At 40.4% G+C, this 17,236-nt stretch overlaps 1 protein-coding gene across 1 annotated transcript in view; it reads right to left on the bottom strand.

The window, feature by feature from the left end:
* Prdm5 (PR/SET domain 5) overlaps positions 1 to 17,236 on the bottom strand; it is a 158,618-nt gene that overhangs the window by 82,587 nt on the left and 58,795 nt on the right. Inside the window, exon 3 of the mRNA XM_032906371.1 lies at positions 16,182 to 16,304. Within this exon, the coding sequence (XP_032762262.1) occupies positions 16,182 to 16,304 (123 nt within the window). The remainder of the gene's footprint in view (positions 1 to 16,181; positions 16,305 to 17,236) is intronic.

Here is a 17,236-nt window from a genome sequence, read left to right on the forward strand (position 1 = left end):
AGAAGTCACACAGGAGGAACACTGCAGAACCTAAGAAATTCCCAGAGAATGTTAACTCTTGGAACAAAATTGGTCCAAAATGCCTCCCTGCACCTTGTTCAAATCTTCCAATCCTGAGGCTGCTAGGCTGGCTGTGCAGGAGACTTGTTCAGCGTGGGTTTTCTTGCATATCTGAGGAGCTTCCCTGAGAGAGTTCCTAGTTTGGTTGCTGAAGATAAATACAATACACAAAATAAATTTATCTAAACTTCTTCCTGGACAAAAGAAAGAAAGAGCAAGAAAAATAAGTGCCACTGAAGAGTAGAATTCAATGAAAACACACAGCCCAGAGTGAAGGCCTCATTAGTTTGACCATGTGTTATACACTGGAGCTGAACTGCACAGCGAGAAAGAAGCGAAGAAGGAGGGGAGGAGGAGAGAGGGTGTACAGCAGCTGTTCCGACGCACATGTGCAGTATACACAGGCAGAAACCCCTACTGAAAAGGCACTACTGAAAAGTTCACACACAGCACTGGCAGGAATACAAAGGAGCTACTCTCTATAGGTTCACTTGAGTTCGCCAACTACCTCAGCAACCCACTGCTGTTACAAAACACATAAGAAAGCAACTTGAGGGAAGGCTATTCTGGCAGTCTGAGTCTGATCCATAAGGATCTCCGAAGTCATTGCTAGGAGAAGAGTCTATATATATATATATATATATATATATATATATATATATATATAGAGAGAGAGAGAGAGAGAGAGAGAGAGAGAGAGAGAGACAGAGAGACAGAGAGACAGAGAGACAGAGAGACAGAGAGACAGACAGAGAGAGACAGACAGACAGAGAGAGAGAGAGACAGAGAGAGAGAGAGAGAGAGAGAGAGAGAGAGAGAGAGACAGACAGAGACAGAGACAGAAAAAATACTGTGCTCAGCTCCATTTCTTGTTTTTAAGTCTGGGACCCAGACTGTGAGAAGGTGCTTGCCCACATTCAGAGTGGGTTTTCCCATGGGACTCAGTCGAAGCGCTCTGGAAGCACTCTCACACGTGCAAAGGTGTGTTCCTATGCTGTTGAGTATCCTGTCTTATTGACAACAAGAATAAGCACATCGTTTGAGAAAGGTCTCACCATAGTCTTAGACCACCTAATGTTACACAGACAGGCTATACATTCAAGGATAGGCTTGAGCTTGTGTCAATTCTCTTGTCCACACTTCCCAAGTGCCCATAGAAGTACAATTGCTTTTGTTCTTAAATGTATGTTAAAATGAACAAAAGCAAATATATATTTTACAGTTCCTGGAGAATATCAGAAATGATCATTATTCACCAACATTGAGAAAGATAAAATTCAAAGGTTCAATCTGTGTTTAGTCACATTGATGAGACCATGTTTCAGAACATCTACACCTCCAGAAACAGAGTCATTCCTAACTAGGAAAACTGAAGCAATCTGTATAAGCTACTCCTCTTGATGTAAGAAGAATAAAAGAAGGGGCAGTAGAAGAGACTAAATCAGGACCAGCCCTCCTCATGGCTAGTTTCTCTAAACACTTGAGCGCTCCCCTGATAGAAGTCTCAGACACAACCATAAATCTTAGTGCTTATCTGATCAACATCCACGAAAACTAATTGAAACCGCTTTCTGGCACATCAGTCATTTTGTGATGGTTTGCATAGCAGTAGATAATCTTCAATTTTAAAACATGATAACACTATATTAAACTATAACTTTGAGGGATGCATGTTTATTGGGAGGCTCTGTAATGAAAGCAGGGTTTAAGATATACTAGATTTTTAATAAAAGTAATGTCAGCATTTCACAATCTGAAGTGCTTGGCCATATTATACAGCGAGAAGTGAGGCTATGGGGCTAAGAAGCAACTGTTGAAGAAGTAGGGAAAAAATCCTTCTGAGTATAGTTCATAAAGTTTCCGAGACTCAACTCACTTGTGACCATGGTTTTAAGATCACACTCAACTCTCTTCCTTGCCAACTGATACAATAAGGACAATGAATATCTCCCCAAGGCCCACGAGTTGAAGGGCTAGTCTGCAGTATGTTATCCTATTGAGAGTGGATCCTTTGGGAGATGAAGGCTAGTCATACAGAGTTGATTTTAAGTATGTCCTCAAAGGGATCACCTGGACTCTAGACCCTCCCAGTGCCTTCTTTTGCTTCTACCACAAGTTCCTTACCACATTGTGTCTGATCACAGATCACAGACAAAAGTCAATCCATCAGGAACTGAACCTGTAAACCAAACAAACCAAATAGCTACACTGCACTGATTTTTAATGTCATCATAATTCCTATAGCTTTCTTCAAGTTATTTTCCCCTTTTCAAAACTCTGTCTGAACCTGCCACCTTACTAATTTCTAGAGCCCTGTGGCTGTTTTCCTAACCGTAGATTCACTAACTGGCTTATCATCCCTTGCACTGTACTGGAAAGGGCGTAAAAAGCACAGATTGTGAGGGATGCCATGCCTGGGCAGGTGGCTCTGGATTCTATAAGAAAGCATTCTGAGCAATCCACAGACAGGAAGCAGCACTCCACCATGGCCTCTGCATCAGCTCCTGCCTCCAGGTTCCTGCCCTATTTGAGTTTCTGTCCTGTCTTTCTTTGATGATGACCAGCAATATGGAGTTGATTTCTGACATGATGTTCATCACCACAGTAACCGTAACTAAGAATATTCAGCATAGTAAGAAATTATATATAAACATGGCCTGGTATCTAATGGCAAACAATCAAATTGTTTTATAATTTCGTTCTATTGGTATATATATTTTTAAAAATAGTCATAACATTAAATCTGTATTGCTTTTGTAGTAAAGCATAAGAAACCAAATCAAAGCCCTGTTCCTCTGCAAGAGCTGTACATACTCTACACCGCAGAGCCATTTCCCTGCCGTTAATGTTATTTAACATACATTTGAAAGCCAGTGGTGAAAATCTTCATTTTATTTTCAGAAGAATTTCAATAAATCAAGGTTGCTTTGGACATTCTTATATTAAGTTTTGCTCGTATACATTGCTCTCAGGCAAAAAATCAAATGTTTCCATTCCCCCTACCCCAACCAGACCTCTTTCTCCTCACCAGTTAGCATACTAATATGTTGTCATGTCTTGGACTCTGAGACTGATTTCTTGTTGACAAAGACCTGAGGTGAACAATCACAAGGTCTATGGTCAACTGAGAAATCTCTCCGAACTCTCTCTGAACAGGAACTTTTCCGTGTTAACACTGGGACAGTTCTAGGTCTATCCAACTACACACAGAAGATGCTCTCCAGGCATACTCAGCCTAGATTTTCCTATCAAGGTTACATCTTGGCCCTATGCTTCGCCTGGTGATTGATCTGGTCCAAATAAGAATTAACTATGCTAGTTTGCATCTCTCTTATGATGATAAATACTGAACAAAACCAATTTATAGGAGAACTGGATTTATTTTGCTTCTAGGTGACATCGTGGAACTAAGGCAAAATCTGAAGAGAGGAACTGAAGCAGAAGCCATGGAGAAATGCAGCTTCACATGGTTTGTTCAGCCTCTTTCCTCTACAACCTGGGAATTCTGCCTGGGGATGAAACTGCCCACTGTGGGCTGGGCCATTCCACATCAATAATTAATGAAGAAACACACCCTAGAGCTGTGCCTACAGACCAATATAATAGGAATGATTTTTCAATACAAGTTCCCTCTTCTCAGATAAATCTAGTTTGTGTCATTTTGAAAAAAAAACTAGAAGTACTCAACATTCAGAACTAGTTATATCATCAAATGTCCTAGGGTTTACCAAATGAACTCTCATAATCTGAACCCATTAATTTTCCTGGTCCCCAAAAGTTCTTACAAATGAAGGATGCTTCCTTTCTTCAGTACACTTCTGGGGAAAAAAAAAAGAACTAAATCCTGCTATCAAGAGACAGAGAATACAGGAAGTGGAGTCAGGCTAAAATACCTCAAGGAAGGTCCCCAGTGGTCCACTATCTCCACAAATGCCCAGATTGGTCCTGATTCCAGCTGGGATCAGAGGTTGAAACACTGACACTGAAAGGTGTATTCCACATACCACACAGTCGGTCAGTGACTCTACCATTTACAGCTTTGTTTTGAACTATTAAGACAACAAAAGCAATAACGCCATTCAGGAAATAGAAGGAACTACAAAAATCAGCTGCGGCTCACTTGCTCTGTTCTTAACAAGTTTACAAATAAAAAGCAACTCTAGTTTTCTTTTTTTCCTTTTTGGTGTTTTGAATCAGCATGGTCTCTATGCATCTAAATCTGCATGTGAACTTTTGCTCCTGTACTCAGCAATTTTTAAAGCTAGCATTACTATTCTTTAATAAATCTGCTGAATCCCTAAGTATCGCCAAAAGGTGGAGGCAGAGATAGTGGGGGTGGAAAGGGGTGTAGGGAAGGACTATTGTAGACATTGACTGCAGGGTTAAACCTTCCTATTACTACACAACCTTGGCCTCATGCTCAGGAGATATTCATTTTTCAGTTCCTAGTGTCTGTCCTTAACCTACTCTACAGTAAGCACTCAGGCGAGCTGCATGGGAAGAAACTTACTTAGGGGGGCTAAAGGCAGTTAGGAGAACTTCCGTTGCCTTGCTATTCCTGTCACTTGCTACAGTGTCAGTTAGGCAAGCCTCCTTGTCATCCAAGACCTCTAGTTCAGCTGCAAAACAGTGATTTGGGCTTACCTCCTCCTTTGTTAGGGTAGAGTCAGTCACAAGTGGCACAGGGTCCAGTCAATGAAACAAAAGGAAGAGTGTTCATATAACATTGTCTCGCAGATCTTGTCCCACTTAGGAAAGGTTGATATTGTCCACATTGGAGGAGTTAGGGAAAGGATTAAAGGAGCTGAAGGGGTTTGCAACCCCATCAGAACAACACCAACCAACCAGAGCTCTCAGGGATGAAACTACCATCCAAAGAGTACACATGGACAGACCCATGGCTCCAGCTGCATATGTAGCACAGGATGGCCTTGTTGGGCACCAATGGGAGAAGAAGCCCTTGGTTTTGCCAAGGCTGGACATCCCCCCCCCCCAGTGTAGGGGAATGTTAGGGTGTGGAGGTGGAAAGAGGTGGGTGGATGGGTGGGGAAACACCCTCATAGAAGAAAGGGGAAGAGGGATGGGTTGGGGGGTTATGGACAGGGGATCGGGAAAGGGAATAACATTTGAAATGTTAATAAAAAATCCAATTAAAAAAAGGTTGATATAAATCAACAAAACTATTGGAGTAGTATACAATAAGAAACTAGAAAATGCAACCTTGTAAGATTAAGGGTCCTCTTTTTAAAAACTATACAGAGTGATTTAAGCAATAATTTGATAAGAGTTTTTTAACAGTGACTACTATACTATGACAGTGATTAGGACTAAATTAACTCAAGATGCCTTCCTGTTGAATTTTTTCTGATTCTATTACTTATTGAATGGACTCTTTCCTAGAAGTTTGAGAGATAAATCCAACTTGTGGGCTGGGAATAGGTTCAGTGGGTAGGCAGCAGCTGCTCCTTCAGAATGCCCAAATTTTGTTTCCAGCACCCACATCAGGCAGGTGATAACTTTCTGTAACTCTAGCTCCACAGAATCCAGCTCTCTGTTCTGGCCACCTCAAGTGTCCACATATAAATGGGGCATGCGTGCACACACACAAACACACACACATACACACATCAAAAGATAGATAGATAGATAGATAGATAGATAGATAGATAGATAGATAGATAGATAAACAATCTTTTAAAAAGAATCATCCTTTCAATTTCCCTACCTCCTTTCAACATCAACATTACTTACAAACCTCAACTTTCCCAGACAATTTGTCTGTCATCCCTATTAAAGTACCAGGCCTCATAGGCATAGATTTCATGAACTCATGCACGGGACATTCACTTCTGCTCTTTGAAAACAGCAAAAGTAACTCTATCTTCTTTTACACACACACAAAAATTAATCCCCACTGTGTACAAAAACCATAACTGCAGAGGAGGGCACACTGCTTTGGTACTTGAGCAGCATCTGTTTGTGACGTAACCTGGTTCTTGTTTACTTGTTGGCCGTCTGCTGTCCACATGTGAACGATATAAGGGAAACCACAAGAGCATACACTTGGCAAAGGCACAATTATTCTATTGAAAAGGCAGTAAGCTGTGAGAATACACATCATCCAGCTGACATGACCATCAGGTACTCCAAATGCAAGAAAACTCAGGCCCGAAGCAAGCCTTGGGGTTACAAATTAGTAATTTACACTAGAATTGGGAAACTTCTGAACTGCTACTCTACTCAATAGTACTTTACATAAAAGATGAAAATTAAAAAAGGAAATAAGATATTTAATAGGTACTATCATCACACTAGACCTTCTTTACTAACCCCCTGAATAAGTCTCAAGCAGCATATATACATGATTTCTACAAGATGAGAAACATCAGGAAAACATTTTGACAGTGAAATTAATGACATATATCTATAACATTAATCTAACAAACAAAATATGTTAAAAACGAGACATAACTTTTATGGATGAAGCATTTCAACCTACTCCCTTCTTACCATGCAGGCCAGCAAACTGACACATGACTCCAGACTCCCTCGGATGGAGTCCCTGCTCTCTAAGCATGTCTGAGCAGATGGTATGCTCCAACCATGGGATTCCAATGCTAACACCAGGAAAAGCTCTCAAAGCCAAAGCTATCCAAGCAAAAGCTTTCAAAGTCCCCAGTACTGCTCTTCCTGCCAATAAAACACACAGCTGCAAACCTTTCTTCCTTGGGATACCATGTGGATGAAGCATCCAACCTGGCAGCCATACATACAAACAAGAATAAGACTTCATTACTATAAACTATTAGAGCTTTTGCCAGACATGATGGTGATACTGTAATTCCAGCCCTCACGGGGCAGTAGGAAAAATTCAGGAATTCCAGACCAGTCTCAGCTGCAACACAGCACTTATGTGAAAAACTACAGACAAAACAAGCAGTGCTGGTGATGTACACCTCTAGTCCCAGTACTTGGGGGCATGGGGGCTGATGTACTGATGACAGGGAAGGAGCACCTTCTGTTAGAGGCCAGCCTGGGCTACACACCTGAGACACTGAAGGGGAGGGAGCACCTCCTGTTAGAGGCCAGCCTGAGATATACCTGAGACACTGAAGGGGAAGGGGCACCTTCTGTTAGAGGCCAGCCTGGGCTACACACCTGAGACACTGAAGGGGAGGGAGCACCTCCTGTTAGAGCCTAGCCTGAACTACAAGTGTGACACTGAAGGGGAGGGAACACCATCTGTGAGAGGCCAGCCTGGGCTAAACATGGGACCTTGCTGCAAAAACAAACAAATTTGAGCTGTCTGTTGCAGTGCAGTGAAAATGACTGACACAATAACAGATGGATTAATAGTTTACAAAGCTTTCAGATCAAAAAGAAAACAGCTTAGCAATCCCAGAAATTATGTAAGGCAAGAAAAAGACAAGTTGAGTTTAGAATAATGAAAAAGGCAGAGCAACCAACTTCGTGTTGTTCAACTGCAAAGGAATCTGCCTCCTTTAGAATCACGGTCTGTGATTGAACACACAGCAGGGAACAGTTCACCCTATCCTAGAGAACAGATGCGATCTTAAAAATCAAGCCTGTGAACAAAGATTCATCAGTTTCAGCTCCCTAAGAAAATGCAGACCTCCCTCTCTGAGACACACTAGATGAGATTATAGAGAGGCAAAAGCAAGGAAACAAACCATGCTTCTGCCTAGAGGAATATCAAAACAAGGAAATTAAAGCTATTGGCTATCTCTTGCTTGCACCACCAACTACAGATGGAGGAAGACATAAGGAGGGCATGAGGAGAAGAGCACACCAGAGCAAAGGATGTGGACACAGCAGAGGAAGGGTTGGCAAACATGGCAGGAGACAAGGGCATCAACAAGCTTCACTTACACCTGCAGAACTCTGCTTCAAAAGGCAGAGGGTACCATTCTCTAAACTGAGAACAGTTCTCTAAAGGAGAACAGTTAATGTTTGCAATGTAATGTGATGTGTGACATCATGAAGTCAAGATATAGAAGCGTTATTTGTACCCCATTTCTTAACATCCACAAAATAGAGATATGTATTTTTAGAGCTGTGTTTAAACTGCGGTGAGTTCTCAAACATTAAAACAGACAACTTAATATTTTTCCATAGCAATGTAATCTTAATGAGCAAATTCTCAAATAGGTATCATCGATCTCAAACAGCTTCTCACCTATGGTTTTTCTGTAAGTCATATAGATGGAAAAATGGACGCCTTTCAGTATCCCACATAGAGAAATCTGCAGATTAGCGGGGCAGCATGCTCTAACTCTGCTGTGCCGTGTGAGCATCGTGTAGTGTAGCTTTTAGGCTTGTTTACAAGTCTACTACAGGACTTTTGCTCATTTGTTTAAACAATAACAGGAGAGAAATATATTAGATCTTTGGATGCCCTGATGCAACGTCTGATAATGTGATACAATCTGACAATAACTTGAAGTACCAGAATTTATGGACAATCACGTCTTTGTGCTTGTCTGCTTTGTTACCAAATGACTTTCTGGAAATAAAACATTGTCATGAGGACACATTTAGTGAAGTTAAACTAAATCAATTTTTACAAGCACAAATTTTATTCTTTAACAAGGTACAAAATGTTTCAAAAGATGATTCTGTGTCAACATTACATGCACGGCATTAGTCTTTCCATGTATATTGTGTGTATTATCAAGTACATACCTATTTATACTGGTTTTTTAAAGTAAATTCTATAAATTTGAAGTATATTCCAAAATATAAAAATGAGAATGCAATGGAGTTGAAGAAAGCTCTCAAAGCATAGCTGGGGAAGACCTTGAATAACCTTCAGCAAAATTGACCACCCGACGTTTTGTTCTTGCCTCCAAATGGAAAAATGATACAGTAGAGAGATGCATGAAGTCCCATCTCAAGGACCTTAGTGAACCACAGGGAAAGAAGCCAGAATACAATCACCTTTGTGCATTCCAGGATGCTAAATAATGTGATCACCTTAAGCTACGTGAAGAAATTATAGGCATGCCAGTCAGACAAATGCCCTATTAATTAAACATGAGGCAGCGCACAGGGTTGTGGCATAAATCAACCAAATGTCAGACATAACCCCTTCCTAGATCTTGTGAACATCAACCACAAAGCTCCCAGTGAAAGCAAAGTCCATGCTCAAATCTTACAGTGAGCTTTCCCTGCAGGCCACACCTTCCTGATGTCACAAACCTCTACATCCAAGCCCACACCTAAATAGAAGCTCCTTTAACACATCTCTGATCTCAAGCTGTCTTTGATGGGTCCTGTTTTTCATTTGAATCTTGTAATTTCTGTCTTTTACTGCAGAATTAAGGATCTTAAATTCAGAGTTTTTATTGCAAGCTGTGTTTTAAGTCTTGCTCATTGTTGATTTTCTTCAATGTTTGGTGCTTTCCATTGCAGTTTCCTTATTGTTCTCATAGCATTTATTCTTCCCTACATCTTTGTGGACATTGTTGTTTCTCTTCAGTCAGATGGACTCCTCCAAGCATTTTCTGGAGAGTTGGCCAAAGTGTCATGAATTCCTTTAGCTTGTTTTTCATTTTCTTTCAAGTATGAGATAGTCTTGCTGGGTATAGCATTCTGTATTGACTGTTGTCTTTCAGAGACTAAAATACATCATTAGAAGCTCTTGGGAGTTTTTCTTTTGATTTCTTTGAATATATTTATGATTGTTCCTGTGAATATTTTGTTAGGACAGTATCTGATTCATATGCACTGAACATCATTATATGAAATTAGAGATTTGGAGAAAGTCATGCTTCCTTGATTTTTCATGCTTCCTTGATTTTTCATGCTTCCTTTGTTTAGCACTGAGAGTTGTGCAGCTACGCTAGATGTTTTTAATCACACTTTTTGTTTTAGTAGAAATAACTGCAATATTCAAAAATGACCAGGATGCACTAGGGTTGTAAGGTTATTTTTTCCTCCGTTATAGAATCATGTTAGGTACCACCAGATTGGATCTCTATTATGCTCCTGAGAATAGGACACGTAATATCTTCTTGCCGGTTCCAATCCCTACTCTCTTGTTATTCTTTCCTAAGCTCCTACATGGCTGTCAGACCCTTAAGCTGTCCTTTGAAACATAGGTTGGGTCACAGATTCTGGTCCTGTCTTCACAAACCCTGTTCTTCATAAATCCTGTTCTTCACAAATCAGTTCATAGATGCTACCATTCCTGTACTCAGTCTCAGTTATCTGAATATGAATTAGTGTTGTTCTGCACTCTGGGTGGTCCATGGCAAGTTAAGGCCACAAATGATGTATGCATGAGCTGGCAGTCATGCATGGGTTATGTCATAGCTGCTTTTTAAACCTCAGGTAAGTTCTTCACAAGCCCAGTCAGTCATAAGTGGTGGCCCTGGCCCTGGACAGCTCTCCCCAAAGCAGGTCATGAAGTTTGGGTACATCTTCTTCCTCGCAGTTTATCTCTTACTGGGTCTAACTTAGTTCAGATTCAATGTCTTCCACACAGTCTAGAGCAGTACTCATTATTCTGCTGACTGTGTTTTGGTATACAGTTACAGTTTCTTGGCACTTGTTCTGACCAGTGTCAATCATAGTGGCTCTAGTGCCACCAGGTCACCTCCTTACTCAGCTGGCTACTTTTTAATGGTGTTTCAGCTTGGGTTGAATACTAAGAAGGTCATATTTTCTTGCCTTTCCCTGTCACTGCCAGCAAATTTCTTCTGTCTTCTTCCCTAATTTTCTTTAAATATCTCTTTCTTAGAGTACACTTTCTGACTTTCTGAACTTGTGTATCTCAAGCATAGCTGTGGTCTTTCCCGCTCACTAAAACATGGGACTCCCCAGATCCACATCCCTGTAGGGTGGACCCTGAGTTGTGTTTCTCCTGCTCTGTTTCTAGTTTCCTCTGCTATCAGCTAGAGATCCTCAGCTGTCTCCTATCTTTTCTAGTAGGTGTTATCCAACCTACCAGTTCATTCCATGGGGATTATAATGTACCCTGGCTGCCTAGCCTCTGCAATCTTAACAAGCCTCTACTGTCCTCAGATGCTACTATATGTATTTAAACTGCACAAGAGTCCAAACAGATATGAATGACAACTGATTTACATGAAAAGGAGCAAAGCTTTAAAGTTTTTCATTTCTGCAAAGAATGCAGGACCTAGATCATCATAGTACCTCCAATGCTCAGGACAGGGCCCAGCATAGTGTATGTGCTCAATACTACTATGTGATTGAATGAGGAGGCTTCTCAGCCACCACAGAGCAGGTCCAGAGCAACCCCTTCAAACAAGAAAACTGCTGTTCTTTCTATTACTTTCAACCATTTTTCTTGACATTATCCAAATGGTTCTATATTCTATTTTTTTCCAATTCAGTCATGCATTTTCTTTTACCATTAATCTTACCCCCACCCTTCCATAAAGTAAATGTTCATCCTACCAACAGCCATCTGAGTGAGGCTGGAGGTACACTGTCCAGGCCTACACAAATCTTCAGTGACTTCAAATAAGAAAGACATCTCTGGCTGCCTGTTTGACTTCAAACTCATCACAGTCCAAGGGTCCCAGACCTGCCTCCCCCCTCAACTAAGCTGCTCATCAATTTGACCCTCAGAAAAAATGTGAAGAGATACATGCTTACTGCTTCATGTGGTTAAATTTAGAGCAAGCTTGTTACAAACAGGTAACCAAGAGAGTTACAGATGCATACCAATGAGCACCATAAACCAAAGCCACTGAGAAACAATTAAAAATCCACACTCTTAAAAATATCTCCTAGAATCTCTGAATTTGTGACACGCCATTAGTAACATGTTCTTACTGCTGTGAGAGACACACATGCAGGAAGGTAGAGCTGCCCTTCAGTGGAGGTAGAGTTAACTATTGCAATGGCTTCTGGGGTCAGACACACAAAAGGTCTTCTCATCAAAACTTGCCCCTACAAAGAAAAAAGCTCCACCAATAATGTTTTATTCATGACTTTGAATGACTATTTGCAGAGTCTATAAAATCCTGTGCTTAACATTCTTTTTATTGACATAAGATATCTGTCTTCACCATACACGTTCCTGTAAGAGGAGCTTCATGTTGCCTAAGGCCAAATTTTGTTCCATTTGCTATCAATGATGTGACAGGCCATGCTCTTTGTAGAGAAAGCTATTTCAGTGTCTTAGGGGAGGCTTCTCTTCATCACTAACTTCTATTAATACCTCTTGTTCTGTGGGGATGAAAAATTTAAGGTCTGTAAATGATGTATAAAGGACAAGTTTTCCAATTTTTCTTTCTCAATCCTTGAGTTAAGCTTATGCCAAATACCAGAAATGTCTACGTTTATAGGGACATTTCCTTAAAAAGAATCTTTATTTGTGTGTGTGTGTGAGAGGGATCTGTATAGGGTACAAATGTTAACTACTATTTTTAAGACGAGTGATTTGCATGTGCTTAATTACTAATAAAACTGATACTAAGTCCCAGCAACACTCCTAAAGCAACCTAAGAGGCTGACTCTGCAACTGTACACAGCTCAGAAGGGAGCACTGATAGTGCATGCCACAGTGGAGCAGGACTCTGAACTGAGGCCAGCAGTACAGTGAACTTGTGCTGCTATTTGAACTCAGTGTCTAACTCTTCACCATTCAGGCCAGCTCCATAGCCCAGCTTTCTGCCTTCCTCAGGATACAGATGAGAACCCAAAGGCTTCCTTCATGTGCCAAGGCTCTATAAATACCAAGTCACTCTTAGATAACAGCATGCAGCAAACAGAGCTGTGGAAGATAAGTCTACACATACATAGAAGTACATGAGATGTAATGCTACCTCAGACATTCCAAAGAATTCAGTGTCTTTTCCAAATTGGATAACTCACTATTTCAATTGAGTCGTTTTAACTAAATAATTGTTTATTTATAAAAGGAAAAGAACACTAAGCCTAGAAAACCCTGCCTTGTCATTTTTTATTCAAATACTGTACACATGTTTTCATTTAGTGTCACAAGTTAACTCTGAGAAGTGTCACCACAATTCAGACGCTTAGGAGTGCTCCTGCATCACTAACAGACTATCTTTCATTTTAGAATTTCTAGTCTAAGCTGGAAATGTTTCCAAAGTCTACACACTTAACTGACTTTCTGAAAAGGGTACATGTGGGAAAGGCTATTAGCTTGCTAGATCCTTCTCTAGCAATTCATATTCCTAATCATCATTTCCAAAGCAAATTCACAAATATCAAATAAATCTCAGAACTACAAATGTAATCGAGTCTCCACGAAGGAGTTCCAATCATCTGCCAAAACAGATCTGAAATTCTTAATCCCTTTTCCAAAAAAATTGGAGCAAGTATTGACGTTTTCCACCAACCAAGCCACATAGCCACAAATGTTTCTCGTTTACTCTACCCCTGGGGCGTACAGCTCAAATAAAAAATTTCCTGAATGCCCCAAATTTCAGATGCAATCTGGAATGCAAGTGATTCATAACGTAGTGCAGGAAACATTATGCTCTTGCTTTACCCACTCAGTCTCTGGAATGCAGTTCTCAAGAGATCATCCTAACCAGTTAGAGGGTTGGCTTTGTTTTCAGGCAGGAGACCCAACTATTATGCTCTTTGCCCCTTGCTCCAGTGTGATTTTGCAGCCTCAGGAATCTGTTACTTCAGCTACTGTTCAAGTGAGAAAGATGTTTCCTCAAGGGAGCTCACAGGGCTCCTAAGTATACCATGACGAAAGCAAGGTCATGCGCATCCATGCCCATTAAGGAAGGGCCTACGGTGGCTGCTAAACAGATTTAGAACCTAATTAAATCAAAAGTGAAACTTCACAGACACTCTTGTCTTGTCTTGTAATCCTGCCCTTACATTGATTCCCTTCTGCAGTCACCAGTTATGTCTTGAGGGACCACAACTGCCACCGTTTTCTTCCAGAGACTTCTATTCTCTCTCAAGGAAAAGCATACAGTTGACATATGGGAAGAAACATGGTCAGCAAGTGTTCCAAGTGAGCGTGATGACTGTGCCTTGGGAAGGATCATTGATAAAAACAAGACGTGCAATGTCCCAAATGTGGTAAGAACTCAAGGCACAGTAGAGTAGCATGTAGATGGGAGAAGATCTAGATGAGCAGAATCACAATGATTTCCATTAACTAAAGGGAGAGCAAAGTAAATTGCCAGATAGGACAAGAATTATTGAGGCAGTCTGAGGCCCAGCGCAGAGCTCTGAACAAACAACCTGAAGATTGAAGCAAATTAGGAAAATTACTGATTCTCACAAGTATCAACCAATGAGAAAAAAAGTTCTCACATAAAGAAAACTTGGGAAAATGTTTAACCCATAGTCCAACACAAGGAGGATGTGCATGAATGTCTTTACCATGTATGTTTAAAGCAAAGTAAGGAGAAATAGGTGACTTAAAATAAATTCCATAAATAGTTCTGACAACAGTAACACAAAGAAAGAAACTGAACATGGCAATTGAATTCATTACTACAGATGCCACAAGATTACTTTGATCAGAAACATGAAAAAAATATAAATATACTTGGAAAAGAAACTGATGCTTACACATGAATAAAAAATGAATCAATTTCAATTGTGTTTAGATCTTTGTGTAGAGAATCATCCAAAATGTGGTTTGACAATCCTTCTTATCAAAGATCCCATACTCTATTATATCTTAGCTGTTATAAAAGAGTTAGGTCTGTGTTTCCATACAAAGAATACATTGTTTCTATAATACTTCTATTAACAGAGAAATTACTTAGCTGAGGATAGAAATTAAATAGCAAGCAACTGTACTTTTTGTTGGATTAAACTTAATGCTGTGACTTTTCCTTATTATAGTTTATTTAGAATTAAGTGTAATCGGTATAATAGTCAATAAATTTCTACATTAAAGTTTCTATAAGCAATTGTCACATTTGGAAGAGCAATCTAGAACAGTGTAGACAGTTGGCCCCTGGTCTTTCCTTCCTTTCATGCTTATGTCAGCCATGGTTCCTTGACTTCCTTTGCAGTTCAGAGTCAGTATGGGAAACTTTACACAGGATGAGTCAGTTTTCTATCACACTATAGTATACCCTCATTTTCTTGACATCTGATCGGTCATTTATGTACAGGACCACTCTAGACCTGCCTCCTTTTCTTTTGCCTTTATTTCCATTGAGCAATTGCTTAACTCATAATCTGTACAGGAACCAAATGGCATATGTGGCAGTATACAACAGTAGAGTGAATCAGTTCCCTGAGATCTGATTTCTACTTGCGCCAATCAATTTCATAGGGGTCTTACCTGGGCATGTGGTGATGAAAAACTTGTTAAACTGTGTGTTGTATGCTTCTATGAAAATGGTTTTAGATGAAAGTAACATTTAAACCAGTGGGCTTGAGTAAGGAATATTGACTACCATAATGGGAATGGACCTCATTAATCAGTTGAAGGTCTAAAAGAACACAAGCTTCCCCCCAGATTGTTCGGCATAAGAGAATCATCATCTCTTGAGTTTGTTCAAAGCAGATTTCCTGGCTCTGTAAGAGCTTTTGGTTCTTGGATTCAAATTGAGACATTAGCTCTGCAGATTTTTTAATTTGCCAGTGTCCACCATTGCATGAGCCAAATGTTTATAATAGGTCTGCATAGACAGATACTTAAATGTATCCCACTGGATGTGTTTATCTGAAGAAATTGCAAAAGCTCATGATCCCAATGAGACTCACTCTGACAGTAGGGTAACACATGTGAGCAAGTTGTCTCCATGAGGCCTTTCTCAAAGAATAACCCACAACAGAGTAAGATGATCCAAAGCAACTAGCAAACCAAACTGCTATCAAAAAACATGCACTGAAGAAAATCAAAGTATTTGAAGGCAAGCTCTGCCAAGCACAGTATCAGACCATGTAATTCATCCCCCCAAGAATTCCAATAAAGCCAGATATCTGGTTTTAGCTGACAGTTCAGTTGCTTTTTTCCTACATATGCTGACTAAATGATTTTTTTGCTTTTATGAGTTAGGTACTGTTATGTGAAGCTGATCACGGGGAAAAAAAATTGAAGAAATGGAGTAGAGTTATAAATTAATTCATTACTCTCAGGGTGTATTGTACAAATATGAAGCCGACAGGCTCACTTGAATGGCAGCCAAATTCTTCCGCTCCTGAGATGGTGCCTCATGTACAAAGCGAAGCCAGTTGGAGTGTCTCGGGTTGGTAGCATCCAAAATATACAGAACTTCTCCCTTGCTCCCACGCACCTAAAGCAAAACAAAATGACTTCAGTTTTCACAGAAATATATATTAATCATACTAAATGTACCAAAAGTAAAATACTACATATTTTTCTGAAATATGCACCTTTTTATTGATAAGCTTGAATAAATATTAAATTAACAGCTCTCTTGGCTTAAACTTATGTCTAAAGAAGCCTACTATTTAATTTGGCAAATAAGTGCATGACTCAAAATTGTCCTCAAAAACCAGAGACACCTCATGTTTTCTATGTCCTCTTTGCAGGTGTGTTTGAATACATGGTAACAATCACAATTTTTCCAGAGATAATCACAACGTGACCCATCTCATTTCTCCACCAAAACAAGCAGCACTGCCTCCCCAAGAGAGAGCAGTGGAGCCAGGCAGTCTCTTCCAATTCTCGTCCATCTGCTTGGTGAAGTATCTTCAGAAAGGAGAAGTGGCTGACCTAACTAGAGGGAGGTGACAACCCATGGGACATGTGCTTTCTAGGGGATAAATGAAATACACTCCATTTTGTCTTCTAACAAATTATCCATGAATTTCTGGAGACAATGTTTTTAAATTATTTTATTTTATATAATCTCTAGCCATAAGTCTTTGCTTGTCAAACATAATCAATATTTTAACAGGGAAAGAAGTAACAGGAAGGAAGGGAGGGAGGGAGGAGGGAGGGAGGGAGGGAGGAGGAAGGGGGAGGAAGGAAGGAGAGGGGGGGAAGGGAGGGAGGGAGGAAGGAAGGAAGGAAGGAAGGAAGGAAGGGAGGGAGGGAGGAAGGGAGGGAGGAAGGAAGGGAGGGAGGAAGGAAGGGAGGGAGGGAGCAAGGGACGTAGGGCAGGGAGTAAGGAAGGAAGGGAGGGAGGAAGGAAGGGAGGGAGGAAGGAAGGGAGGGAGGAAGGGAGGAAGGAAGGGAGGAAGGAGGAGGAAGGAAGGAAGG

The sequence above is a fragment of the Rattus rattus genome, chromosome 6 (assembly GCF_011064425.1).
Source record: "Rattus rattus isolate New Zealand chromosome 6, Rrattus_CSIRO_v1, whole genome shotgun sequence".
NCBI classification, from domain to species: domain Eukaryota; kingdom Metazoa; phylum Chordata; class Mammalia; order Rodentia; family Muridae; genus Rattus; species Rattus rattus.